Source organism: Propithecus coquereli, unplaced genomic scaffold, assembly GCF_000956105.1.
Source record: "Propithecus coquereli isolate 6110/MARCELLA unplaced genomic scaffold, Pcoq_1.0 Scaffold114, whole genome shotgun sequence".
NCBI lineage: Eukaryota > Metazoa > Chordata > Mammalia > Primates > Indriidae > Propithecus > Propithecus coquereli.
In genome coordinates, this window is record NW_012135414.1 from 4788934 (window position 1) to 4815298 (window position 26365).

The window sequence follows — 26365 nt, forward strand, 5'->3', positions numbered from 1 at the left end:
TTCTCACTTAACTGAAGGCTAATTTCAAGGTTACTCAGTTTCGTGTATTAAGTGCCTATTTACAGGCTCAGCTCTTGCATTTGGGGAGCTGACAGTCTACTCACAAGGCAGCTCAAGGGACAAATTCCCTTCAAGGACTACTGGCCCGCCGCAGACAGTAAGTCTTAGTCTTCTAGCAAAGAAGAGGCAGTTTGAAAGGCTGGAGAATGAGGAATTCCTAATAGAAGAGGATTTAAGCTGGCCTGGAAGGACAGAGGGGATTTTGGCTGGAAAAGAGAGGATATTCCAAACATAAGAAGGGAAAAAAGGAAAAGAAAGGGATAGGCATTATAGAAGCCCATGTGGAGAGGCAGAGATTGCCAGATATGAAACAGCTACTTAGCATCAAAAAAGGAATAAATTTCCAGTGAATGAAAAAAAAACGCAAACTCTTTTAAAGTCAAACACATGCTTGTATTGACAAGCTCTTAGGGCAGGACTTTGTGTGTATGTGTTTCACCCAGACTTCAAGCTGGATTCAAACACAGGCTGCTCCTACCCAAGAAGTAAACACATTAAAGAAAAAAAAAAAAAAATTTAAAAAAAGTCAGCCCCACAAAGAAAAATATTCATTGGAAAGTCTATATTAAGTTTGAGTTTTCCTGAAGATATCTTTTAAAGATTTTCTTCTTTTATTTAAATACATATACATATATATATATATATATAAAGACTTGTAATCCAAGGTTTTGTGCAAAGCATAAAACCCAGGAATAAACTCTCACCTTCTGTTGAAATCAACCTGGATGGAATGATCAATTACGAGATCAGCAGGACAGACAGGGTTTATTTTCTCTGGATCTCCTCCTAACTTTTTCACAGCATCACGCATAGCAGCAAAGTCCACCACAGCTGGTACACCACTGAAAAAAGAAAGAGAGTTAAGCAGAAAATAAGCCTTAAATGTGTATCATTGGATTTCTCAGCTTTTTCTTCCATTAATAATATCGACAAGGGACTAACTACCTCATCAGAGTAGCTAACAATGGGTGACTTAGAAAAGTGAAAGTTTCTAAGCATATTTCCTTGAACAGAAATCACATAAGTAATAAGTACCATGACTGAGTAGTATTGCTATATACGATTTTATCACTGTATTAAATTTAATGACGACTATGGTCTAAACAGAGGAACGATGGGAAAGCTGGCACTTAAAACACTCTGGAACTCGTACTGCCTGCTGTGACTACTTCCCATTCACATGATGAGTTGACAAAGACCTGGAGAAGACATTCAGATCACACCTTCCACTTCATACCAAATTTCAAAGAATGGAAATTCAGAAAAGTAGGCTCTGAATCTAAATTTATGTTAAGTGCTGCTTATTATCCTGCTTATTATCTTAAAAGTATAAAATATGTGTGATCTTCCTCGAGAAAAATGAAATCAGGTCTCTAGAAGGAATAAAATAACATCATTTAAAAATGGAAAGATAATGTGTCTCAAAAAAGAGGCCAGGCTGGGGAGCAAGGATTCCTAGGAACAGCAGGACGTGAGCTGAGACTTAACAGTAATGGTCAGGCCTTGTGAACTCTTATCTCCCCCCTGCAGACAGCCGGTCAGTGTTTCAAGTACAGCTGTTTGAAACTTGGTTCCCTGGGCAACAAGACACGGGGGAGAAAAGATTCTAAGATAGCTCTGTTCCATGCTATTTCTTTCACCTTTCCTTAGGATACTCAGGGCTAGGACCTTCAAGACCAAGGACAATGACCTTTGCCATTGGAAAAGGTGCGGTGACTGCACATCCCAGTTTGACTGAGACAATCCTACTTCACCCTTACTGCCAGGGCCAATGGTCCCCTTTTGCTTTCAAAAGTGTCTCGATATGGGTGATAAATAATACAGTCACAGTAAGGTAGTTTGTTCATTTAAAAAAAAAAAACTTTCTTAAAAGGCTGGCAAGGGAGGCAGAGAAGGGGAGAGTGAAGTGACATGAGGCTCACGTAAGGTCCTGCAGGATGATGCGGGCAGGCTTAAATGGCACTTCTATGTTCTTATGCTGCATGACATTCCAATTTAGGATATTTTCAACATCATTTTTCTTCACCAAAAACTCATCACAGTTCCGAACGGCTGCCTCCAGGAGAACTCTGATCGAAAATGGCAAGCGTCCTGCGAGGCAAGAAGAAAGCACAACGAAACACACAAAACCACGGGACGCCTTATTGTAAGAGCGCTCTTTAAAGTCGGTATCTATATAAACTTGATAGGAGGCAGCAGACCATTCTTCCACAAAGGAAAGAAGGTAAAGTGACCAATAGGTTAAAATCTATGGATACTGAATGGGTTCAAGAGACATTCAGTAATAGGAAATACCCACACGTTAGGTAAAAATAAAATATTAGTTTATTCTTTCATATTAAATGGTTGGATCATATTAAATGCCTTGGATCCCAATAAAAGTTTTCCTTAAGTCATCACATTTCATCTAGACTTTTACTGTATTAAGTGTTAGCAAGAAATATACATAAACACACACATACGAGTAATAGTTCTTACGAAACCTAATGCTCAAGAAATGACAAAATAACCCCTTTACAATTATTGTAATTAAGACCAAAGTATAGGCATGTATGTCTTTCAAAGGAAATAAAACCCTAAACGCTATGAACCATGGCCAGTGGTAACTGGAGTGTCTAGGATAAAACAATGGTAATTCATAAGAAAAATTATTTTATTTATACAACTTCCATCTTGATACATAAAAATTACTTACCCATATTATCTGGAAAGACAGTGTAAAGGTAGACAAAAGTATGGAATTTGAATAAAAATGATTTGTGCCCTTGTCCTCTTGCAACACACTTACTTATAATCTGAGCACGTGTCATTGACTCTTTGGGCCTTGGCTTCCTCAGGACTTCTTTGATTTTACAAACATGACCCCATAGGGTTGTTATTCAGATTAAGTGATATACTATAAATGTATAAATGCTCTATATCCAATGAAGTGTTGTATAAATGTTACATGCATATAATCATTATTACCTACTTAAGAATGACTAACGTAAGAGGGTATGTGTGTGTGTGTGTGCTTAACCCGAGAACATTCACTGCTACTCCCTCTTCCAACTCTCCTAAAAGATAATTAATTATATAGTTTAATTATTACACAAATGCTATTCCAATGCTTATTAGAGCAATTATACCACAGAGCCATGTACCTACCGTATCTTGAATCTTTCAATTTATTCAAATTGAAGAATTTCTTTCCTGGCTGTGCAGGATCCAGTGGCTCGGCAAGGTGTGTGAATGGGTTGCTCATGATTACCCGGGGCACGTATCTCTGAAAAGGAAAGAGAACATTTAATTTCTACTACTGAAGCTGGACCTCATTTATCCTGATGAGTGTTTGCCCTTTTTAACAATTTCAGTATACATGTTGAGTATTTGACTGATACGGAATGGTCAACATATTACTGTAAAATGAAGAGACACCATATATAGGAGAGGACTGTTTGTAGGGATGAGAAGTTATGAGTGTGCCTTGTCTCTAGAGACAGGCCCGTATCTTCATTAAAGACACAAAAGGGACTGGGGTTCCTTTAAGGCAGATGGGGCCTAGAAATCAGGACTGGGAGGAAGACTTAGTTTTCATTGTATATCCTTTAGTATTGGTTGCGTTTTTAACCGTGTACACACATAACTTAAAAAAATTAAAAATGCAGAAGCCTCTGTCTTCCTGGATTACCAGTATAGAAGGTGACAGGACAAGCCACACATACCTGTAACAGGCACAAGACACTGAGGAGGAGAAGGCGAGGCTGTCTGCCCAGCTCCTCTTTCCTAGGAATTGCTTCTCCTCCCAGTCTCACGTGGGGTTTGCAGCAGCTGCCACTAGGTGGGAGAGAGGAAAGGTATCTAACGCAATCTAGGCCAACAACCTCCCTCTCTAGAATTGTGGGACTGAAACTAGCAAGGGCTGCTGGAACACACTGTAACTGTGTTTATAAAGTCATGTGCCCTAGGCCATCAGCATCAGAACTACCCAGGGCTCTTTCCGGTTAAAAGTACAGATTCCTGAGTACCTCCCTCCCCATCCCTGGAACTACTGAATCAGAATAGATGGGAGAGGTGGCAGGAATCACTTCTTTAACCTCCCAGGTGATTCTAACACACATTCAGTTTGAGAATCATTGCTGGACACAGTGGAATGCCAGGTGAGGAACTCACACTTAATTCAGGAAGCCCAGAGGCAGCATGGAAGGTTTAGGAAAAGAGAGGGGAATGTTCTAAAATGAAGAGTCACAACTCAAAGGCCCCCAAAGCTCAGGAAGAGATCTGTCCATGGAAGTGGGCTGCCCAGGGACTGGGCAGCCTGGACCACATATGCCCACCTAACGGGGCAGCAGCTACTCGGCTCCAGCTGAGAGCACATGTAGGAATGTTGGCCTAATGTTGAGAGATCATCCAATTTCAAGTGAGGCTGGTAATGTAAATTTTTATACGAACTCTCTTGGTTTATAAAAGCTGACAATTACATTTTTCTAAACTAACTGTGTGGGTCTGCAGCATGCCAGCCAAATCAAACACACTCGTGGGCCCCATGTGACCAGAGGTGACAAGTAATCTGGGCGGGCAAGAGGGTGGCAGACACCGGAATGGGAAAAAGAGGAAGATGGATTAGAAGCCCAAGAGGCAATATTTAGCAAAAACGGCTGCTCAGTGAATGGGGAGTAATCAAGGGGAAGGAGAGATGAGACTTAACTCCCAGAGGGGAGAGTTGGAGGCTGTTAACACAGCCTTGAGAGGGCAGACACGACTTGAATTTGTGAAGTGAAAGTGCATATAAGATGATATGCCACACAAATGCATGAGATTTGTTTTTAATTCCACTAAACGAGCAGCCAATCAGAAGGAAAAAAACCTATAAATACTGTTTAGTAGGAAACATGCTAGCTTGTCTGCAGAAGAAGTTTACAAATCTGTGGGCTCAGAAAAAGACACTAATAATCCCACTGACTGGAATTCAGAAGAAGACGTATATTTAAAAACGCAGCAGCGCTACTCTGCCTTTGATTCCTCACCCATGCTACAGGCCCCAGACTTAACTTTGCCACCCCAAGCAGTAGCAATTATAATGATAAAACTGCTGTTTTGCCTGCCTGGAAAACTGACCAACAGGAAAGTGTCTGCACAGAGGCTGTGGGCTGTCTCAGAGTCTCTGCAGCTGGGGGAAGTGGTGGGGAACTCCCACGGGATGGGACAAGATAGGTCGGTCATCCCCTTAAATGGCCTTAAGTCTCTGAATCATCCCTATCACGGTGTCAAGTATTAAAGGGGTCAGGTGCCCCGCGTCTGCCAAAATCCTGTGGTTAAACCAGTTGCTAAGTTGTACCCATATTTGCCATTATGCAGTGGGAACCAAATCTGTCAATTTACTTCCCTGTAACCCACAAATGCCCTGGGCATAGCACTGGAAGCCTTACCCTATTCCTGCTATTCCCACTACCCTACAAAGCCAGCTGGTCTTCCAGGATGGATACAGTGGCCGGTATGGTGGCTCTTGTAGAAAATGGCTTGTTGGCTGGGCTCGGTGGCTCACGCCTGTAATCCTAGCACTTTGGGAGGCCGAGGCGGGAGGATCACTTGAGGCCAGGAATTGGAGATCGGCCTGAGCAAGGGCGAGACCCTGTCTCCACAAAAAGAGAAATTAGCCAAGTGTGGTGGTGCAGGCCTCTAGTCCCAGCTACTTGGAAGGCTGAGAGGCTGCAGTGAGCTATGACACCACTGCACTGTAGGCTGGGAGACAGAGCAAGACTCTGTCTCAAAAAGAAAAAAAAAGGAAAAAAAAAAAAGAAAATAGCTTGTTTTAAAGTACACTACCATCTGCCTCCATGTTTCCTTAGAAACTAGGTAACTGTCTAGTTTCATTGTATTAATGAAGCCAATCCTACTTGCAGAAGTAAGGGGAGAGAGGAACCAGGTACTACTTACCAAGTACCAGCACATGCCAAGTTGCCCAGTGCTTTCTACCATCTTCCCTAATCCTGCAGCATCTCCACAAATGAAAGCATATCATTATTCCCATTTTACAACTGAGGATACTGCAGCTCAGAAGGATGGAAAACCTTGCCCAAAGGCATTCATCTTAGAGGCAGAACTAGGTTTTGAAACATGGCTTTCTGCCACCCCATGCCACCTCTCTAGGTCTTTAGACCCCTGCTCTAAAGACGATGCTGGCTAGAGGTCAGCCACCAGCCACTAGAGCCAGAGAGAGCCGCAAAACATTCTCCCCTGAGAGACTCAGTTCTGATTGCTGGAGTTGCCTTTATTTCCCAGAGGTCCCCCAGCACCCAGGTAGGTCTGAGCCAGGCATTGTCATACGTCCCCTTGCTACTTTTTAGTGAGCCACAGGTCAGGAGAAAGCAACAGCAGCTGTGTTTGGGCAATCAAAGGCTGGTTTTGTTTAGAAGTTGGGAAATAGCCCCTCCATATAAACCTGGAGGACTCTCGAATTTGGCCACTTCAAGGTTCTACCGATACTATCACTCTTGCTTCAAATCTCCTTACAGGAGTTCCCAGTGGTCTAGCAACTCTGAGAGAAGGCCCTAAACAACCACGTTTCAAAGAGAGTTGTGAGAGGAAAGATCTTTGGCCGGGGAATAGGTCCAGATTAGAGCAGAATCTAGGCATTGTCACTGCTTCCTAGCACTGCCCTGCCCTGGCCAGGATCCTGCCCCATCCTTAATCCTTGAGTATCACCACTGGCCCTTCAGACTGCAAAGCTACCCCGGTATCTGGGGTTTCATCTAGGAACCCCACCACTGGCCAGGGAGCCTTACCTAGGTCCCCCTCCACACAGATGAAGCACCACCCCACGGTTTCCTCTCCTCCTGCTGCTTTGCTCTTGCCTCTTTTCTCTGCTTTATCTTCATTCAATAATAAAAGAGAGGAATGCGCAAACAAGGAGAGGAAATGTGGACTTTTTGGCAGTGGAGTGTTACCTAAATATGTAGCGTTTTTCTTTTTTGGAAAAAGGAAGAGTTTGCATACATCACAGTATTGGGGGTTGCTGCCTTTTCTCTTCTATAGAATAAGATGATACTGCATGGAAGCAAGAGGAAACAAAAAAGTAAAAAAGAAAAGAGAAAAAAGAAGAAAAAAAGGAAAGAGCAGGAAATGGTATCTTTTAAGCAGCAAGGTGGGAGCAATCATTCAGAACTTTTCCTTCCTGGATGCTTGTCGGAATGCCTAGGACTGCTGAACACCTGTCCCCAGCCACTGAATCAAGAAAGACAGGTGAACAGTTCTTATATGTACAAAAGGAATCAAAAAAGAGACACCTGCATTATATCTGAAACCCTTCACTACACCTAGTTCACATTCTGAAAGTCAAGATAATTATTTGGTAGAGAAACAGTGTCTTTCAAAGCGAACATATCATGAAACACCAGCTGGGTGACTTGCTCCATGTCATGATCACCACAGATACACTTTGCGCATGGAAGAGTCAAGGTGGGGAGAGGAGAGTCTAAATGCTAGATTTTTAAAGTAAATCACCAAAAAATAACATTAGGCACAGGCAGGCAGACCTGGGGTAAGATATTTAACAAATGAACCATGTTCCCAGGAAAAAAGTGGAAGGAGTTCAGAGGTGGGTTCCTTCCCAACTATTGTCTTGCTGCCAAATGACCTTTGGCTTAATTCAGAACACCTGCAGGCACCTGCGCTTGCATGCGTGGGCGAGGCATGGCACTAACCCATCACCACGCCCTGGAGACACCTTGACCTTACAGGCTAAGGAGGTAGTGACACAGCATCAGAGAATGTTCAGCTTTTGGTAAAGAACTTAGAGATCATGTAGCATTCCCCTGAAGAGGAAATTAGAGGCCCTGAAAAGACAGGGGTGGTCTAGAGTCAAAGAACTCATTAACAGCAGGAAAAAATTATAGCTGATTTTCCCTCCAATGAAATGCAAACTTCTCACAGAAGAAAAAAAAAAAAAGCTGAAAATCCTTTATAGATAGAAAATCCTTTATAGGTTGAAGAAAGTACCACTTAGGATTATCACAGTCTTTTGGTGCTTTTGTGAAGTTAGTTTTATAATTATTTACTGAATCTTCCATGCGGTTTAGAATTCCAGAGAACTGACTGACAGCTAAACTTTGTAAAACAATTTATGATTAAGTTTTTGACAATCTGCCCTGGGTGCCAGTTTATCCCAAGAGATGCAGTAAGGGCAAATCCATTTTATCAATATAATATCAAATATATGATCCATTACTCAGATTCAATATATGAAATGTGAGCAAGGACTCACATTAAAGGATACAAGTGAAAATTCTAAAGTTGCACAATAATATATATATACTAGGGTCCAATTTAAGTTAAAAAAAATAAAAACTTCAAGACTATTTTGTGTATATTCATTCACACCCCCCCCACTGTATATACAGTTGCATATAAAAAAGAAAGACATAAAGTTAACATTGATTATCTATAAATAGAATAACACGTTCTATAAAACGGGGGGCTTTGTTTTTATTGTATATACTCTGATAAGCATTCATTTACCACTTACTTTTTAAAAAACTGGAGCAGTCATTTTAACTTTGTACGTAAATACCTATAATAGCTCTGTAAAATGAGAACTTCACATCTTCAGCAATGTCCTTGGAAGGGATGATAGAACAGTTCGTAAAGCTCCTGGAACTACAATATGCAGGTCTTTCTTTAAAAATGTCTGGTAAAGATTTATTTAAAAGTAAATTTGTGACTACTGCCCCCAGTATGTCCTTTGTTATCCACCAATGGAGTGAAACAGTTCTGAAGAGAATCCCCGAATGGCTAATATTTAGCTTTCAATAGATAGTGCCGCACTTCATTCGGGTCAAACACACCAATCCCCACCCTCCTCACCCCACTCCCAGCTCACTTTCTTTCCCCTCCAATCCCAGCAGGATACCAAACATTGCTGAACCACACCTTCTTGGGTGGTGATAACTTTAAAGATATTACACTAAGAAATTGCTGCTCATTGTAGCAATAACAGAAAATACCAGTGAGCAAAAAGAAGAAAAAAGTCTTTTGTGATACCATGGTTTAAGAATTTCATTTACTGTGACTTTTAAATGCATTTGGGCTTTTTTAAAAAATGGATTGGACCTCACATTGTTTTGCAAATTGTTTTTTTTTACTCAGCAACTGACCACAAATATCTTAATAGGACAATCAATTTTTTTTTTTTTTTAAGAGATAAGGTCTCCAGCTTTCAGTTCCTAGAAGTACAGAGAGCTGGGTAAAAGGATTTGCATATCTTTACTTTGTTACTCATCACGAGGATGCCTGGGAAAGGCAGTACCAATTTTATGACCCTTCTCTGAAGCAGGGAGCAGAGAGGTACCCAAACCAGGCAATATAATTCATATTTACCTTCTGCCAAGTTAGGGGATTAAAAAACCAATCTTGGCATTTCTTAAATAGTTAGTTAAGTAAATAATTTTCCATCTGTCTGTTAGACATCTAAATTTCTTCTTCTGTAAATTGCCTGTCTGCCAGACAGGTCAAACTAAGTGACATTAAGATGATCTTTGGTGACCAAATGTTCTCTTCTCCAAGGGAACTTGACTCGGGGACTTGACTGAACTGAGAATGTGGATGCAACCCAACTCCGGAGATCCTGGGACAGCCCTGGGTCTCTATGTGGTCTTGAGACACAGTCTATAAGATTTCCCTTCACATGATATGGCCCTAAAATCTGCTGTACACGATTTGACCCGGTGCGTGGATGTATCGTGAGTCTAGTTGGCTATAGCAAGGTAACAGGCCGATTAGCTGAAATCCTGGGCAAAATCCTATTTGGGCAGAAAATGCAGGTGAGCAAAAAGAAGAAAAATAAAAGTTTTGCTTCTGCATAACCCTAGACTGAACTTCCAAACCCAGGCAAAAATCTTGCAAATGGGTTTTGTGAGGGAGACTGAGCACAGCATAGGTTGGATGCTAAACCATCACTCTTGCTAGAAAACATCGGACCACACATCCAGCTGACAGTCAACGATTCAACCTTGGCATTAGCACCCAAGAGGGGTGTCACAAATGGTGGTTATCTGTCATAGCCAGATTTGTAGAGATGTTTGGAATAGTCAACTTACTTTAGCTAAATGCCAATGATCAGAAAAAATAAGAATCTCCTCTCAGGGTCTCTACCCAGCCTTTGCAGTATATAAATCTATGATTCACTGCTTCTGTTATCAGAATTGAGTCTTCTTAGGTTGCCTTATTATACAGATAGAGGCACAGATATTAATGGGCCCTACAACCAATCACAGGGTTTCCACACACCAGTGGGAGGAAGCAGAGGAGAGGAGTAACCCTGGCCAGCAGAACTCCTATCCGCAGCAGGGTGGAGGATTAGAGTTTTGTTTTTTTATTTTTTGCTTTGTGGGTGCATATCAGTTTCCAGGGGAACTGGTAAAGTTTGAAAAAGCCTTCAGATGATCAACTGAGAATCACCGATGTAGCAAGACCCGCTCAAGGTCTGAGAATCACTGGAGCTACCACAACTGCCATGGGGCCCTGGGGAGGACCAGAGCTCCTGGTGGGATGCCCAGAGGTGGTAGCTTTGGAGCCCTAGTCCTTTGTGGGGCTGGAAATGATGTTGGGGCCCCTGGTGTTGCTGCTGGTGCTCACCTTCCTCCGCAGTCTGGCGCCTATCTGTGTGCTGCACCGGCCCAGAGCCAACCATGAAGCATCAGCTTCCCATCAAAAAGCCCTGAGCCTAGTAAGCAGCTTTGCAGGGATGTCTTTTTGGCCACCTGTCTCCTAGACCTGCTGCCTGACTACCTGGCTGCCACAGATGAGGCTCTGGCAGCCCTGCATGTGATGCTCCAGTTCCCCCTGCAAGAGTTCATCATATTCTCTAAACCTATTTTACTAACTGACCTGTTTTGGGACATGTTACCTAAACAAAAGATGTTTCTATACCAAAAAAAAAAAAAAAAAAGAGAGAGAGAGAGAGAATCACCTCTCTACAGTCTAAAGTACAGATAGCACATCTCCCAAATCCTTTTTTTAGACACACAAGAATGGATTTTTAAAATCTATGAAACAAGAAAAAAGATTTCTTCTGTATTTTATGTGGTTTGCTCATCTCTCTTCCTCTCTTCCTGTACCTTCCTAAATAAATCCTGAATTTTCATGGCTTCCGACTCCAAAATAAAAGTACTATCACTACATCTCTAGGGTTTACTTTAGTTTACCACAAAGATTAGCTATGCTTCACTTCTGTTTAAAGAGAAATTAATTGGTCCCACTCCCAAACTTACTTTTGTGTATCTAAACATCATGCTATTTATAAGCAACTTTTTTGTCAAAAGTAAGATTCCAAGGATGTCTATGTAAACATAAACAACACTGAGGTCAGAACCATCTAGGCCAGCAAAGTCACCACGGCTTGTCAACTTGGCTCTTTCCTAAGTAGAGAGCTAGAAATATTAATTCTTTGTTTTATTTGATGTCAATGCATCTAGGAAGCTAAAATACCTAAATATCTCTGAATTTTCCCAGAGACCAGGTTACCTCTTCAATCCTTTTAGCTTTTCATAAAAGTGATTTAAACAAAACAAAACCTCTTAAATGTGATACTTGTAACTAAAACAACCCTGAAGGAAAACCAAAGAGCAAATGTCTATTTTGGGAGAGAAAAGGAAAAAAAAAGAGTGACGTGGAAGGAATGGATTTAACAATTACTAAATCTCTATGTGTCAACACATTTTTTCTTGAGCAATAATTACGTGCGAGGTGCACTGCACGCTACAGGGATGAACACTACTCTGCCTTCTATATTCGAAAGCTTGGCCATTACAGAGTAACTGTTTCTTCTCACTATCTTTTTAAGTTATTAGCCTATTTTTACTGCCTTGTGTCCCATCCTGGATAACTGACCTGAATGTTCTATATATATATGTCGAGATATTTTTTTTAAAAAAGCAGTAATAATTTTTAAATATTTCTATTTGACTTTGAGTTAGCCATATAACTTTTCTGTGCCTCAGTTTCCCAATCTATAAAATAAGGTTGGTTAGGAGGGCGGGGGGAAAAAGATTAAAATAAGGTTGGTTAATGATCTAAAAAGTCCTTTCTAAATGAAAAAATTCTATGATTCATTCACTCACGTATATTTATGTTAATGGTCTAATATGTGTCAGGAACTGTTTTAGGTCCCAGGGATACACCTGGGAACAAAAGAGACAAGAGTCCTCACCTTCGTGGTACTTCTATTTTAGTGGAAGGAGACAGACTAAACAAATAAGTATACAAACAGAATGTCTGACAGTGACCCACTCTGTGGATAAAGCAGGGCAAGAGCAGCAGGGAGTGCAGGGACGGTGGGGAGAGCTGGTGACCAAGGAAGGCCTCACTGACAAGGAGCAACTCGTGCAATCTGGGGGAGGAGTAAGATCTGGTGCAAAGGCCCTGAGGAGGGGGCATGCCTGGGGCCAGGTAAGTGAGGGCAAAAAAGAAGACAGATAAGGCAGGGAGGAGCAGAGGCCAGACCACATGGGGCTCTGTAGGGACTTTGCCACTGTAGGGACTTTGATAAAGACAAACTATAAACTCCTAGCTATACACTTGGTTTAAATTATACATTTCCAGCATCAAAATTGGCTAAAGCTGGTAAGAAATTAACTCATATATGAAAATGTGAGATTGCATTTAAAAAGTGGCTACTTCCTGAAATCCAACCCTCTGTTTCCCTGAACCTCATTATTAAGTAACACTGGAAAATTCTCAGGATAGATTACAAAAATGACCATGACTCACTTGGCAGATGTGCACAGCTACTACCAAAATTAACAGTCAGGATCTGGGGACCGGGGCAGCTCCTACCTCTCGAAGACTCCCCCCGTGCTGGACTCCCTGGCCAAGAGGGAGCACAGCATTATACGCAACTCCCAAAAAGAAAGACTTAACACAACCTTGAAGCTGCAGCAGCACAAACTCAAATGAATTGAAATAATTCATTTTTACTTTTTAGTATCACTGTGGGCTAATACAAGTGGAGTTTCACAAAAAGTCTTGGTGAAGATTTTTATGAGGCATTTATAAATTCCAGAGATGGGCTGAGAAAAGAAAGTCATCATGGGGTCATGAAATTCTGGCCAGAAAGTAAAGCAGCAGCCGGGGCAGGGCTCCTCAGAACCCGGTACCCATCCCAGCCCCTGCGCCTGCCCTCATCCTCTCCTTGCTGAGGTCACCCTCAGCCCCTGCTGGGAACAGGGGTCCCCTACCCCACACTCCCCATGGTCGCTTAGTACATGACACCTGTGGAGACCCCAACTAAGTCCTACTGCTTCTAAATCTTCAGGGGAGGCGTAGAGGGGGGCAGACAGCCGTATTTTTTTTTTTTTTTTAAGTATTACAGAGCACATCCAGTCAAGATCCATTCTTTAAGAAGGCTGCATGACTTCCTCAAGCTCCTGAACTCATTTTGTAGATCGTGGCAATCAACTTTTCTAACTCAAACTTTAGGAATTAGAAAGAAAGGGTGTCACCACAAGAGGCTGGGTGTCTGGCTGCCAGAGGTTTCACGGGGCCACCCGTATCTCCGTGAATTCACCAAGTTTCTGAGGTCAACTATCCCCACGTGCCTTGCCAAGCTGACCTCATGAGGGCCTCAGAGCTGACTGGGCTCAGGGAGGATGTCCCATGCTAACACAGCTCCCAGAAACTCAACATGGAAATCTTTTTATTTACCAGTTATGCAGGGGCGTTGAGGGGGGAAGTGGAGCTCCAACTCAAGTCCTTCAGACTCCAGAGCCCAGCTCTCAAGCAGCTATGCCCTACTCCACCTCCGTGGCTCACACAGTGGCACGGCTTCTACAGGAGACTCCCATTTCATGGGGTCGAAGATGTGACAAGTAATAGAGCAGCATTATACCTTCACACACCTGGTACCTGGGCCTTTCTAGACTAAGGGAAGGGGCTGATGTGGATTCATCCATACAGTTGAGATTTACAGACCTGGTATGGAAGCGATAAAAGCCCCCACACTCTTTCAGTCTCTCATTGACTGAGAAAGGAGACCGGTTAGGAGATATTCAGAATGTCACTCGTGCCACAGCCGTGGTGCATGGAGGCTGACAAAGCGGCACTGAGGGACAGCAGCTGATCCAGGATCAGAAAGAATCAGAAAGGCCTCTAGGGACAGGTGACTCCATGCACGAGCTTCCAGCATCACACCGAGGTAGGGAGTCACTGAAAGCATGTTCTGGCAGAGCAAACAATACATGTAAAGGCATAAAAGCATAAAAGTGTGACACTGTGGGAATCAGAAAGCAGTTCCATATGGATGAAGCACAGGGTACACGATGGGGAAGGGGCAAGGTCCAGATCACTGAAAGGTTTGGATTTATACTAAAGATAAGGGGCACCATTAAAGGGTTCTGAGCTGCAATCTTCATGACCGGATTTGATTTTCAGAGATCACTCTGGTAGTGGCGTGCACTGACTCGGGGGAAGGACACTAGACTGGTGTCACAGAGGTGGGTTACGGTGCTATCACAGTTGTTAAGACAGTAAATGAGGGCAGAGGCAACGAGGAGGTACAGGAGGGGGAAAATCCCAGGGAGAGCTGTGAAAGCAGGACGGACTGGGGGTGGGTGAGGAAGAAAGAGAGGTCTAAAATAGCTGCTCTGTTTCTCATCTGGGCAAACTGGCAGAGCCAATAAACAAGATGGGGACTATGATGTTGATTTTAAACATGGTGACTCTGGGATGAAAATGTGCAGTGGGCAGCTGCCCATGTGGGCCTGGAGCTCAGGAGGCCAGGCAGGGACAGAAGTTGGGAAGAACAGCAGCCAGATGCAGGCATCATCCCTGAGTCCTACATCACTGCAGAAGCACTGCAGCTGGAGACATGCTGAGTGCATGTGGCGGGCCAGGCACCTCCCCACCGGTCTAAGGCAGTCCCTTGGCGACTCGTGACAAAGTCATCACCATCCCATTTTACACGTGAGAAGACAGGATCTGAGGGGTTAAGTAACTTGCCAAGGTCTCATGTCTGGTAAGAGACCAAGCCTGGAGTCAAACTCAGGCTTCTTGATGCCAGAGGCAGTTCTCTTGCACCATGCTGCCTCCCATCAGGGAGCACAAGTGATATCATTTTGTAGTCATTTCACATAGGAAGATCCAAATTAACCAAAGGGATTAAAAAACAATTTAAATCTCACTTTAAAACAATCTTTAAGCTCTAAGGTATATATGTGAGGACCAGAAAGTCAACTTTAAGTTCTCTAAAATATTCTTGATTTTAGCAAAATTTATATGATGGATCTCTTTTAAAGGATTGGTTGATGTAAATAATATAGGCATTACCAACACTTGGAATGTGATCAATTCCTTATCTGAGCAAATAAGGAAATTATGAAACATAACATCCTTAAAACCAATCTTGAGGCTAGTTTTGATTCCACAAAAGGTACAACTAGCACAGAACTGTACCTTTCATATGTCTGCACCGGCACAGCTCTTGCACATAGCAGATTCTCGGCAATGCTGTACTCACCTCTCTTCTTCTCAACTAAAAATTCAAACCTGGTGATCAGGAAATCATGAAGGAGGATACTTTCTTAGACTGACATAATCTTCTTAATGAACTATGTCGCAATCTTGCTTTATAATTCTACAGTAACAGTCATAGAAAGGATGACAAAGATATTGAATAATTAAGTGCTCCACACATGTCTGTCTGGGCAATGGCCCAGGCAAGTCACACTATCCAAAGATGGGTTTGTCCACAGTTCTCCTTAGGTTAAGAAAATGAAAGAGAACCACACCAGCAGTCATGCACAGACAGCCTTGCTAATTCATCTAAGGTCGATTAACTTTTGACAACAAAGACTAAAGAGGAATCTGTGAAACAAATGGCTCAGAGAGTGTGATATCATTTTAGTAGTTCTACGGCCTTAAGGGGTACAAAAACCTGTTCTGTCTCCCAAAGACAGGCTAAGAAAGATGATTTCATGTCTTTGCATGTTTGCAACATCTATTAATAATCCCAAAGCCCTCTGGTTTCCAATCTATACTTAAAATCCGACTCTACTTGCTGCAGTAGACAAGATTTCCTCTTTCTTCCTAACACCACCTACTTCTTTGGAGATTTAAGGGAACAATGCCTGTCTGCACTGCTCTGCCCATATGACAAGGGCTGCTGGGATAATTAAATGAGGTAACACATGAAAGCACAGTGTACACCGGGAACTCTATCCCTTTGAGCTACCATAATTCTTGAGATTGCTATTGAGTGACTTCACAGGGCATGGTGAGCTCTGAATGTAGCCTGTTTCTTTTACTGAAGATTTAAATCTACATTTTAAAACAAAAAATATTTAAAATATAGTAAAAAATCACTCATATTTAATAAAGTTGGCCTAATACTATTTAGTTTTATTTTTTCAGGTTTTTTTCCTAGGGGAGAAAAAGCATTCTAAGATCAGAGAAGACCTAAAGCTCCAGATACATGTGTGAAAAAGTGATAAAAGATCATTAAAAAAAAAAAAAAAAATTCCTAGAAAAGAAAAAAAAAGCCACCTTTTTGTAGTGGCTCAAAATGAAGACTTTTTTCATCACAATTCTTTAAAATTCATACAGGTGAGAGAAAATGTTCTTGGTCCTAGATAATACCTAAACATTTTTCTTTTAATGTGATGGATTGTGTTTATACTCAAAATTTTTCTCTAGTGAACTTGATCAATTCCAATTAATTTAGCAGGTATTTCTTGAATACTTTGTTTGCATTAAGCATTCTTAAGTATTATAAGAGAAAGGAAGATAAGGAAAACACTCCTTTTATAGGGAGAAGATTACAATCTAACAATGAGACTGAGATAAGCACACAATTACAATACGATAAGGATCACAGGAAAGGTCAAAGGAAAGAGACAATTACAACTGGGATTCAAAAAAGGCTTTACAGAGGAGAACTTAGAAAGATGGATTTGAAGTCACAGGCAGAGGGAAGAGCAAATACAAAAGTAGAAAAATAGGATAACACAACAAGTGTTCAAAGACCATTCAGTGGTTCAGTTTGGCTGACATCAGGGCAAAACAGTTTAAAGATTTTTGTTACATCAATAAGTACATGCTTACTACTAAGACAACATAATAAAAAATAGAGTTTTTTTGTTAATTTTAAACAGTTGAAAATGAAGATGCCAACTCCTGGCAAAGGGAAAAAGAAGTGAGGTTGAGGAAAGTATAGGGGAAACAAGATTGGCCAATTATTAATGTTCATAATAGTTGGAGCTGAGGGTTTACACTCATTCTGCATTTCTTTTTCTGAGATTTTCCAACAAAAATAGCATAAAAAAGAAATGAAGGCCATCAAGTTAGGGAGATGGTCAGCTAATGGCTCATCAAGTGATGGTGCTAATCCTATGAAGAACTTTCTAATGTTTGGGTCAACTGGAGCAAGACAGTGGGGCTCGAGGGGGGACAGACTCCACAGGAAAAGCGGACACAGCACAATGTGACTACCCGGTCAGCGTGCCCGTTTTCGGTTCCCCATGCCTCACACGCCTCACGTGGTCTTTCACTTCCCACTGGGAGAAAGAGCGTGGCAGAGGCCTCCTCCCAGGCAAGTTGGTGGTTAATCAGCCTAAGAGAAGTGGAGGCAGCTGTCCTCAATGTACTATGTGCAAAAATAACTGTAGCAGTTGATTGTGGTCATGTCAAATTCACTATTTGTTCATGCTAGAAAACTCTGATAAGCACAGTGAAGAAAATCTAAGAAGTCCTCCACCACCAAGTGAAAACCACTCAACATTTTGGCATACCCATTGCCTTTGTTCCTGCAGGTGCACACTGAAATGTACGGGCTTTCTCTCCTCAGAAATACAGCATGTTACACAGGATAGTCCTGTGTAACATGCTTTTTAGTTTAAAAACTGTACAACAGCAATTTACAACACCAGATTAAGGGTTGTATAATAGCCTATTAAAAAACACTTTGAGTACTTCTAACCTTGGATAGCAAGTCAAACATTAATACTTTTTAATGAAATGTTTTGACTGGACAGGCTCTCTCTCAGTAATCACTTTGAGATAACATATACTAGTATTATATATACTAGTTCAGAACTATGATATGACAATTAAAATCATTTGTTTTATTGGGGGAGGAGGGTGGTGGCAACATTCTTATCAGAAAAATAATCCTATCTTCCCTTTAAAAGCACGAGTTGTTGGGATTTCAGGATTTTTTAAATTTTAAATTAATTAATTGATTAATTTATTTTTTTGAGACAGAGTCTCACTTTGTTTCCTGGGCTAGAGTGAGTGCCGTGGCACCAGCGTAGCTCACAGCAACCTCAAACTCCTGGGCTCAAGTGATCCTCCTGCCTCAGCCTCCCAAGTAGCTGGTACTATAGGTACGAGCTACCATGCCCAGCCAATTTTTTTTTTGTTTCTATTTTTTAGTAGACTGGCTAATTTTTTTTCTATTTTTAGTAGAGACAGGGTCTCGCTCTTGCTGAGGCTGCTCTCGAACTCCTGACCTCAAGCCATCCTCCTGCCTCGGCCTCCCAAAGTGCTAGGATTGGCGTGAGCCACCATGCCTGGCCGGGATTTTAGGTTTTTGTTTTAAGTTGTAAAAGCAATATATGAATGTTGTAACATAGGCAGACATCTGGTATTACAAAAAGTAACAAGTAAAGGTTCCCTGCCTTCCTTCCAGCCCATTCAACTGCCCATAACTGGCTACTGTTAATAGTTCGGTGTGTCTGTCATTCGCACATTTATGAGCCTACTTTAAACACATGGAGTGTATAATCATACATGCACATGACTTACGTACACATATAGATATACGAATATGCATATACACATGTATGTATACAGGCAATGTGCATATACAATGTATAATACACATGTATAATGAGGATTTTCCTTCCTTTTTAACATTTCCTTTGTCCCTGCCCCTGGAATCAGGATAGCTGTTAGAGACACTAGTGGTTTTAGCATAAGAACACCCAAGATTCACACACTGGGTTAGAATGCAGGTCCATCCCTCCCAGCATAATGTCTCAGATGGCTCCAGAGAGGGGAATTGGGAACAAAGACCTATCCACGGTTGTCTCTTCAAAACTTGAACATATCTGGCCTTCCTTTAAACAACCTACCATATGGATTCTTCTATGATTGCCTCCAAATCCTTTGCAATTCCTACTTCCAACTATATTTGTCTCAGAAAATCAAGTCCTTGGTATTCATGCATAAAATCCGGAAGAATCTCCTTTTCCATGAAACCACCTCCTTGAAACATGGCTCCTGTTCTAATATTCTAAGACAGGAGTCCGCAAACTATGGCCTAGCATGTGTTCCAGTAAAAATAAAATTTTACTGGAACACAGCCAAGCTCACTTGTTTGCATGTTGTCTATGGATACTTTCACACTGCAACAGCAGATCTGAGTAGCTGCAACAGAGACTGTATGACACACAAAGTCTAAAATATTTACAATTTGCCCCTTTAAACAAAAAGTTTACTAATCTATATTTTAGGATACGGTGAAACCATACTGTTTTTTTCTCTATCAAAGATTTTGGAGGACTTGAACCACACACTTCATATCCAATGTCTTTATCCAGGCTGTAGAGTCTGTTTTCTATTAAAAAACCAACCAACCAAAAGCACCTTGGCTCTGACAATAGCAGTGGGTGCTGGTAAATGTTTAACGATGTGTTCTCCAGGAGGAAAAAAAGCCTTGATTTATATTAATAGTATTTGCTGATTTCCATGGTGTAAATATTCCCACAATGGCTTATTTCAATCTAGAAAATATGTCACCACTGAACACAGAGTTGGGAAGAGATGTGCCTAACTGCTAGTATAAATCAGCTCTAGTAAGCCACTGGTTTCTTGGGACTCGGTGTCGACTGAGGGATCATCCCTCACTTTAAAGTCAAAGACACTGAAGCCCAGAAATTGTCTCACCCAAAGTTGGCCCAGTGACTGGCCCCAGGCTGCAGGTAACTTCCCTGTGCAGAGTCTGGCTACCTCACAGGAAGTTATGTTCTCTGGAAGAGTAGGGGAAAGAAGGCAAAGGAAGTTCTTTGCCAGGCACATGGTAATAAATGTTGGTTCTTATCATCATTTTCATATTTAAGGACTTTAGTTTCTTAGCACATGCTTTTAAAGCACACTTCTGGTGAGGGATATTGTTCTTCACACTGGACCAAGTTTCATGTAAATGCTCTGACAAGGTTAACTAGCAGTTACCTAAGCTATTAGACCATAAGCTCCAGAAAGACAGGGACTGCATTTTTTGTGCTCACTACTTTCCTGGCATCTGGCACAGAACTGGACACATGATAAATAGGTGGCCAATAAACATTTACTGAAGGGGTAAAGGAATGAGACCCCACCATCAAAGTGGAATTTTTACACAAAGAACAATGCAAGTGCACAGAATCTGAATCCCATTCCTTTCTCCCATCTGTGGACTGCACAACAACACACAATGCTCATGTGAGTGCAACATTTCGGCAGCACCGGCTGCAGCATCAAAGCTGCTCCATCAGAGCACAAGGGGTTCTATGGATGGAGGAACAAAAGGGAGGATAGAGTTAGACAAGTTCTTCCTTTGATATATATCCACATGTAATATCTATCTTGAACCTGTTCGGACAGAGCATGAAGCCAAGCAAAGAATCCAGTGAAGGATCCCACCTACCAGACACCAGGATGTTGGATGCTGCTCTCTGGCAGAGGCTGAGGAACCACCACTCACAGTGACACACCTCTGAAAGTAGAAAATGAAACATCACCAAGATTAGCAATCGTATTCTAATAAACTCAAGGCTAACGACCACACAACAGCAAACAGAAATGAACACGTGGAAAGGAAGGGAAAGCATGCCTCCCTGTTCTTTTGGAAATAACTTCTTGACTATTTAGTAACGCTCACGCTAACCCCTACACACTTGGCACAGCCTCCCCACTGGCACTTCTCTGAGCCCCCAGGTCCTGTTTGCCACATAACTGCTGTAATTCTGAGCACAGATGAGTCAGCTCTGTGGGCACAGATACAACCAAAGACATGTGTGGGTTTTCAAGAGACCAGCAAGATTCATCATTCCTTCACGTGGGGACCTAGCATTTGGTTTCCAAGTGAGGTTAAGCTTGGTCCCAGATACCAGAGGTTAACACCGTCCATGGCATGGGGTGGTGTGTGCTCTCATTCATTGGAAGGAAGGATCACCAAGCAGCAGCAGGACCAATGAAATAAGCCTCTGAAGCATTTGCTACTCCAGTGGTCCTCAAAGTGTGGTAAAGAGAACTCCTAGGGATCTGCAAGGTAAAAACCATTTTCATAATAATACTAAGGTGTTATTTGCTTTTTTCATCTCATGTTTTCAGGAACACACAGTGGAGGTCTTCAGAGGCTATATCACATGCGATACTGCAACAGACTGAATGCAGAAGCGATATAAGATCCAGCTGTCTTCTATTAATATTATACCTGACATTAAGGAGATGTGCAAAAATGTAAAACGGCACTCTTTCTTCTCAGTAACTTTATTTTAGAAAAGTTTTTTTCCATAAAAACATGTTAAGATATAATTAGCCTACTATTATTTTTACATAAATTATTCAATACAGCAAAAATTTCTCAGTCTTATTTATATATGGTAAATATCAATAGATATAACCCACATAAACAGAAGCACCTTTAGGATACTAATTTTTAAGAGCGTAAAGGGGTGCTGAGTCCCCAAAATTTGGGAACTTCTGTCCTAAAGGTTGCCCCCCCGTGAGGAGGGCAACGTGTGTTATGGGAAGGAAGATGCCATTAAGATGTGCTGGCTGAATTGGAAAAGGCAGCCCAAGCTCTTTCTTCATCTCTGAATCTATTACGGTGGGCTCCATGTCCAATCCTTTCAGCGAGGGGTCTTCTCCCTGTCACCCATTTTCCAAAACTTCGTGCTTTGCAGTGGAGTCCCCAATCTGTCCGCACAACTTTAGTAAGGATTTCCCTATCCAGCCAGCCCGGCCTGGGCGAGGACTCCCCAGAGTGGGCCGCACACTCCGGGTTAGGACTCCTGGTGCCGGCCGCACACGCTCGGCGAGGACTCCCCGGGCGGCACGCACAGCCAAGGCTAAGAGGATCGAGGAAAGCCATTTGCAATACCTGGTCCCTGTCCCTGGCAAGACACGGGCTGGGGACAGGGCTGAAAGGCTAGTCCCCAGAAACAAATTCCTGATTCTTCCCTCTGCCTTCCCTCGGCTCGTCCCCTCTCCTCAGGCCGCTCTACGCGGGTGCAGCGGTGAAGGCCCGCGAGGACAGCCCAGGGGACAAGGTGGCAGGCGGTCCCGTCCGAGGACGTCGGTCGGGCCGAGCCGGTACTCACCGGGGATTGCACCGTGGAGCTCCCGCGACCGGCGAGCCGGGACCAAGTAGCGGGGCGCGCTCCCGTGCGCGGCACGGTGCCAGCAGCCGCCTCCGCGCTCCGCCCCCAGCCGCCCTCGGGGCCGCCGGACGGTGGGCGGAGCAGGGGCGGGGCGGGGCGGGGGACACGGGGGCGCGGGCCCGGAACCCTGGAGGGGCGGTGCCTGCCAAGCGCCCGCGCCCCCAAGCGGCCGGAGGAACTTGGCCCCGGGCCGCAGCTGGAGGCTGCTAATGGTTCAGCGGCAGAAGGCGGACTGACTCTTGCTCCCACAGGCCCAGGGCCTGGGACAAGGGTGCCTGTCGTTCACTTTGGGACGTAGGGTGCGACTGCCCAGCTCGCGTTAGAGAGTGAGCTGAAGCGGGTGGAGAAGAAATGGAGTTTAAAAAAAAAATCTGGCTCTAACTACAAAGGCTTCATTATCTGGCTGCCCGGTACGTGTGGTCAACTCGCCTTAATCCTATGCACAAAGCGTGCCAAGTGGGCTTCGGGATCACGCTGTCGGGATGGGACTTGAACATTTCCGTGGCAAAAGTCAACATGAATAAATTTTTTAAAACGTGTAACAACACTTTATAATGCACGCTGTCCGACGGTCTGAAGTCAGAGAAATGGCACTGCTTTTTATGTTGGAATTGTGCCCTCTTGGGTGAATGTGAGTTCAAAGAAGTGATCAGAACTTTCTAGACGAAAGGTGGTGAGGTTTTCCAGCCCAAGTTATTTGGAAAATTACTGTAGTTTTCTGAATAAGCTGCTTATAGAATGAATAAATAATAGCCAATACTTATACCCACTGCTGCCATTTACTGCGCCCCTACTCTATGCAGACCTGTGATTGAATTTTTGCATATGTTATTCAGTTCAGCTCTTCCAACCACCCTACAAGTGAAGAATAGCACCTGGCTTTCCAGGAGTGTGATGTGCCACAGCTGGGATTCAATCCTGAGGCATGTCTGACTCCCAAGCCCACACTTTCCCAGTTATGCTTTACTGTAGAGTACAGCTGTCCCCAGTTATACTTCATTTAGAAAGGGAGTAATTTACAATATTTACAATAGGAGACAAGACTTTCTTCCCACCCGCTTCCTAGATTCCTTCCATTCACATTTGTAATTGAACCAATTTTCCTTGAGTGTCCACCATTTGCCAAAGGTTCACCACAAACCCTGAAAGATAATACTAGAGTCCCCCTGGGAGTTAGAGTAGGAGGGAGGTGAGAGTGAGTAGAAGGCTGGAGAGCAGGGTGAGGTCACATTCAGCTAAATTTTGATTCTTACCGAGGCAGCCCTTCAGAAAGCAAAATATCTTAAAGTTCAATGACAACATACATGTAATATAACTGATAATCCTTGACAGAAAATAATTAAATCAGAGGAATTGAGATTTATTAGTAAGCACGCTGGCCAAAACCATGAAGAAAATAATTCCCGTCCCTCTGTTGCTCTTGGACATGTCACCAGTGACATGCAGATCTCAAAGCCGGTGGCCTCTCTTCTGTTCTTGTCCTTGCTAACCCTGGTGATTAATCTTCCTTGAAATTTTAACCTCCCTTTGGCTCAGCCCTTTGCTCTTGTAATTTACCTCTTTCCTCTTTGATCCCTCTTTCAGGCCCATTCAATGCATTCTGTCTCCTCTTGCTTTACATGTTACTCCATACAATGATGAGTTTTTCTTTCTCACTATGCAAACTTCCTGCCACTTATAGCTGAAGCCCACTATGTCTCTGTCATTGCTCTTAACCTTCTTGTGATCCCCACACTGTTTATTCGCAGCGCTTTGTGACATCCCCACCTGGATATTCCAAAGGCACCTGTTGTTCATCATATCTGAAATGGGAATTTAGTGTCTTCTCTAGCCATCTGTCTGTCCCCTCCTATCCATCAGTTTATTCCTCATCCTGAATCCCACATCTTGAATTTGGATCTCATAGTGTGTTGAGAAAGCTAAACATTTAAGGGTTATATTACTATGCTCACACAAGGTCTGCTTAATAAATATTTCTGTCACAATACGAAATGTTCTGCTGCTGGCCTAGTGGAGTATATACACTCTGTGGACCTTCTGAGAGGGAGCTACCCAAGTGTGTGATGCTCGGGTACTCCAGCTCTGCTCCAGGGGCCACAGACAGAAGGGCGTCCAGTTGGGGTAATAGCACTGTTCTAGCAGCCTTATATGCCAGAAGGTTCTGCCACTATAAGAACCATGCAGATTCTGTCAGAAACTTGTTAAGTTCTCAGGAATGCCTCCTATATTTCATGCTACTTCAGTTACTTGTATAAATTGGACTTCCTCATTTATTTTAAGATCCTAAGAACTATACTCAACTAACTTTGTATCATGCTTCACAATTTATACTGCACTTTCACACACATTTAATAGAAAGGAAGTGGTATAAGAGAAGGACAGTATAGCATAATGCTTTTCAAACCTCGGGGTGCATTGAAAACATATGTGTCTGTGCTGCACTCTTAGGGAGGCTGAGTTTGATGTGGGTGGTTAGAAGACCACCCTTTAAGAAACACCAGTGGTGGTTCTCAGAATCTGGGTGTTTTTCAGAATCACCAGGGGGAACCTATTAAAAATATGGCCTCTTGTATCCCCTACCTGCTAGAATGTCTGATTCACTAGGTCAGGGGCAGGACCTGTGTTCATATTCTGAGGAATCTAAATTTTTGCCACAGGTGCTTCTGTTCTAGCATGTCCACAGATTGGCACCAGGAACCTGCTGCCTAGAAATATGTACTCCACGAGGGCAGGGGACCATGTCGGTTTGTTCATCACCCCTGACACAGAGTCTGGCACATATAGTAGGTGCCCATCACAGGTTTGTTGGCTCCAACTTACTGTCAGTTTCCTTCTGTTGCCTACTTTTGTGCTGTTCGGGTTCTCTAGCATGGCACAGAGGGAAGACATCTATTTGGCAACGAATGAAGTATAATATGATCCTTCTGAATGTTTTATTTGAGGGGACTCTAGAATCCCTAAATTCTTCACTGAATGTATGTCTTCTTCATATCAGAGAAAGTTTCAAAAAATGTTTTCTATTCTTCTAAAGAAAAAGCTATATTCATAATAAGGAATGGCTGTTCTTAGCCTCATCTTGGCTCCCCACAAATATCCAACTACTACCCCCCACAGCCCCCCATCCTCTATCACACCTACCATATACTGAATTTTCATGTTCTCTTACTGCCTAAGTGCCTGAATCTCTGAGCTGCTTTCCCAGGGAACCAGGATTCTCTGGCAAGCTGCTTACAATTAAGTGCCATTTCCCTCTGTCAACAGAAAAGAAGCCAAACTCTGTAAAACAATTTAAAGAGGTTTATTCTGAGCCAAATTTGAGGACCATGGTCCAGAGCCATGCCCAAGAAGACTTGAGCAAGTGGACTCGCTGTGGTTGGGTTACCGTTTGGTTTTATACATTTCAGGGAGACAGAGATTACATGTAAAGTCATAAATCAATACAAGGAAGGCATACATTGGTTTGGTCTGAAAAGGGTGGGGAGGAGGGAGAGGAGTGCTTACAAGTCATAGGTGGGTTTAAAGACTCTTTGACTTGTAATCGATTAAAGAAAAATGAAGCTTTGTCTAAAGGCTTGGAATGTTTTAAGTTAAGGAAGTCCGCTAATGAGAGACAAGCTACCTGCCATATATTTATTGTGTAAATGGAGGACCTGCAGGATTGTCTTGCATAGCCTTAGGCCTGTCCATGAGTTACAAAAGATACCTACAAGAAGGGAGGAGGGCGTGATGAGGCATGTCTGACCTCCCTCCTCATGGCCAGCAATTCAGTTTTAGGGTATCCCCTTGGCCAACAGGGGGTGCATTCAGTCAGCTGGTGGGGGGATAGCCTTAAGATTTTATTTTAGTTCACACCTCAGTATAGCTAATAATAAAAGCCAAATATCATTATGTGTCCCATTTAATCTTTTTTTTTT

The 26365-nt window shown here is 42.7% G+C and overlaps 1 protein-coding gene and 1 pseudogene across 3 annotated transcripts in view; both read right to left on the reverse strand.

Moving 5' to 3' along the window:
• ACO1 (aconitase 1, soluble) overlaps positions 1-22215 on the reverse strand; it is a 53902-nt gene extending 31687 nt beyond the window's left edge. The window contains exons 1-6 of one of the 3 annotated variants that reach the window (XM_012656722.1): positions 22172-22215; positions 20714-20782; positions 3765-3876; positions 3208-3325; positions 1983-2151; positions 765-902 (exon numbers count right to left, since the gene is read on the reverse strand). In XM_012656722.1, the coding sequence (XP_012512176.1) occupies positions 765-902; positions 1983-2151; positions 3208-3304 (404 nt within the window). In that variant the 5' untranslated portion in view covers positions 3305-3325; positions 3765-3876; positions 20714-20782; positions 22172-22215. Of the gene's footprint in view, positions 1-764; positions 903-1982; positions 2152-3207; positions 3326-3764; positions 3877-20713; positions 20783-21176; positions 21193-22171 lie in introns of those variants that run through there. The other 2 variants (XM_012656706.1, XM_012656714.1) reach the window with 2 other exon arrangements.
• LOC105819689 overlaps positions 20544-26365 on the reverse strand; it is a 43978-nt pseudogene continuing 38156 nt past the window's right edge.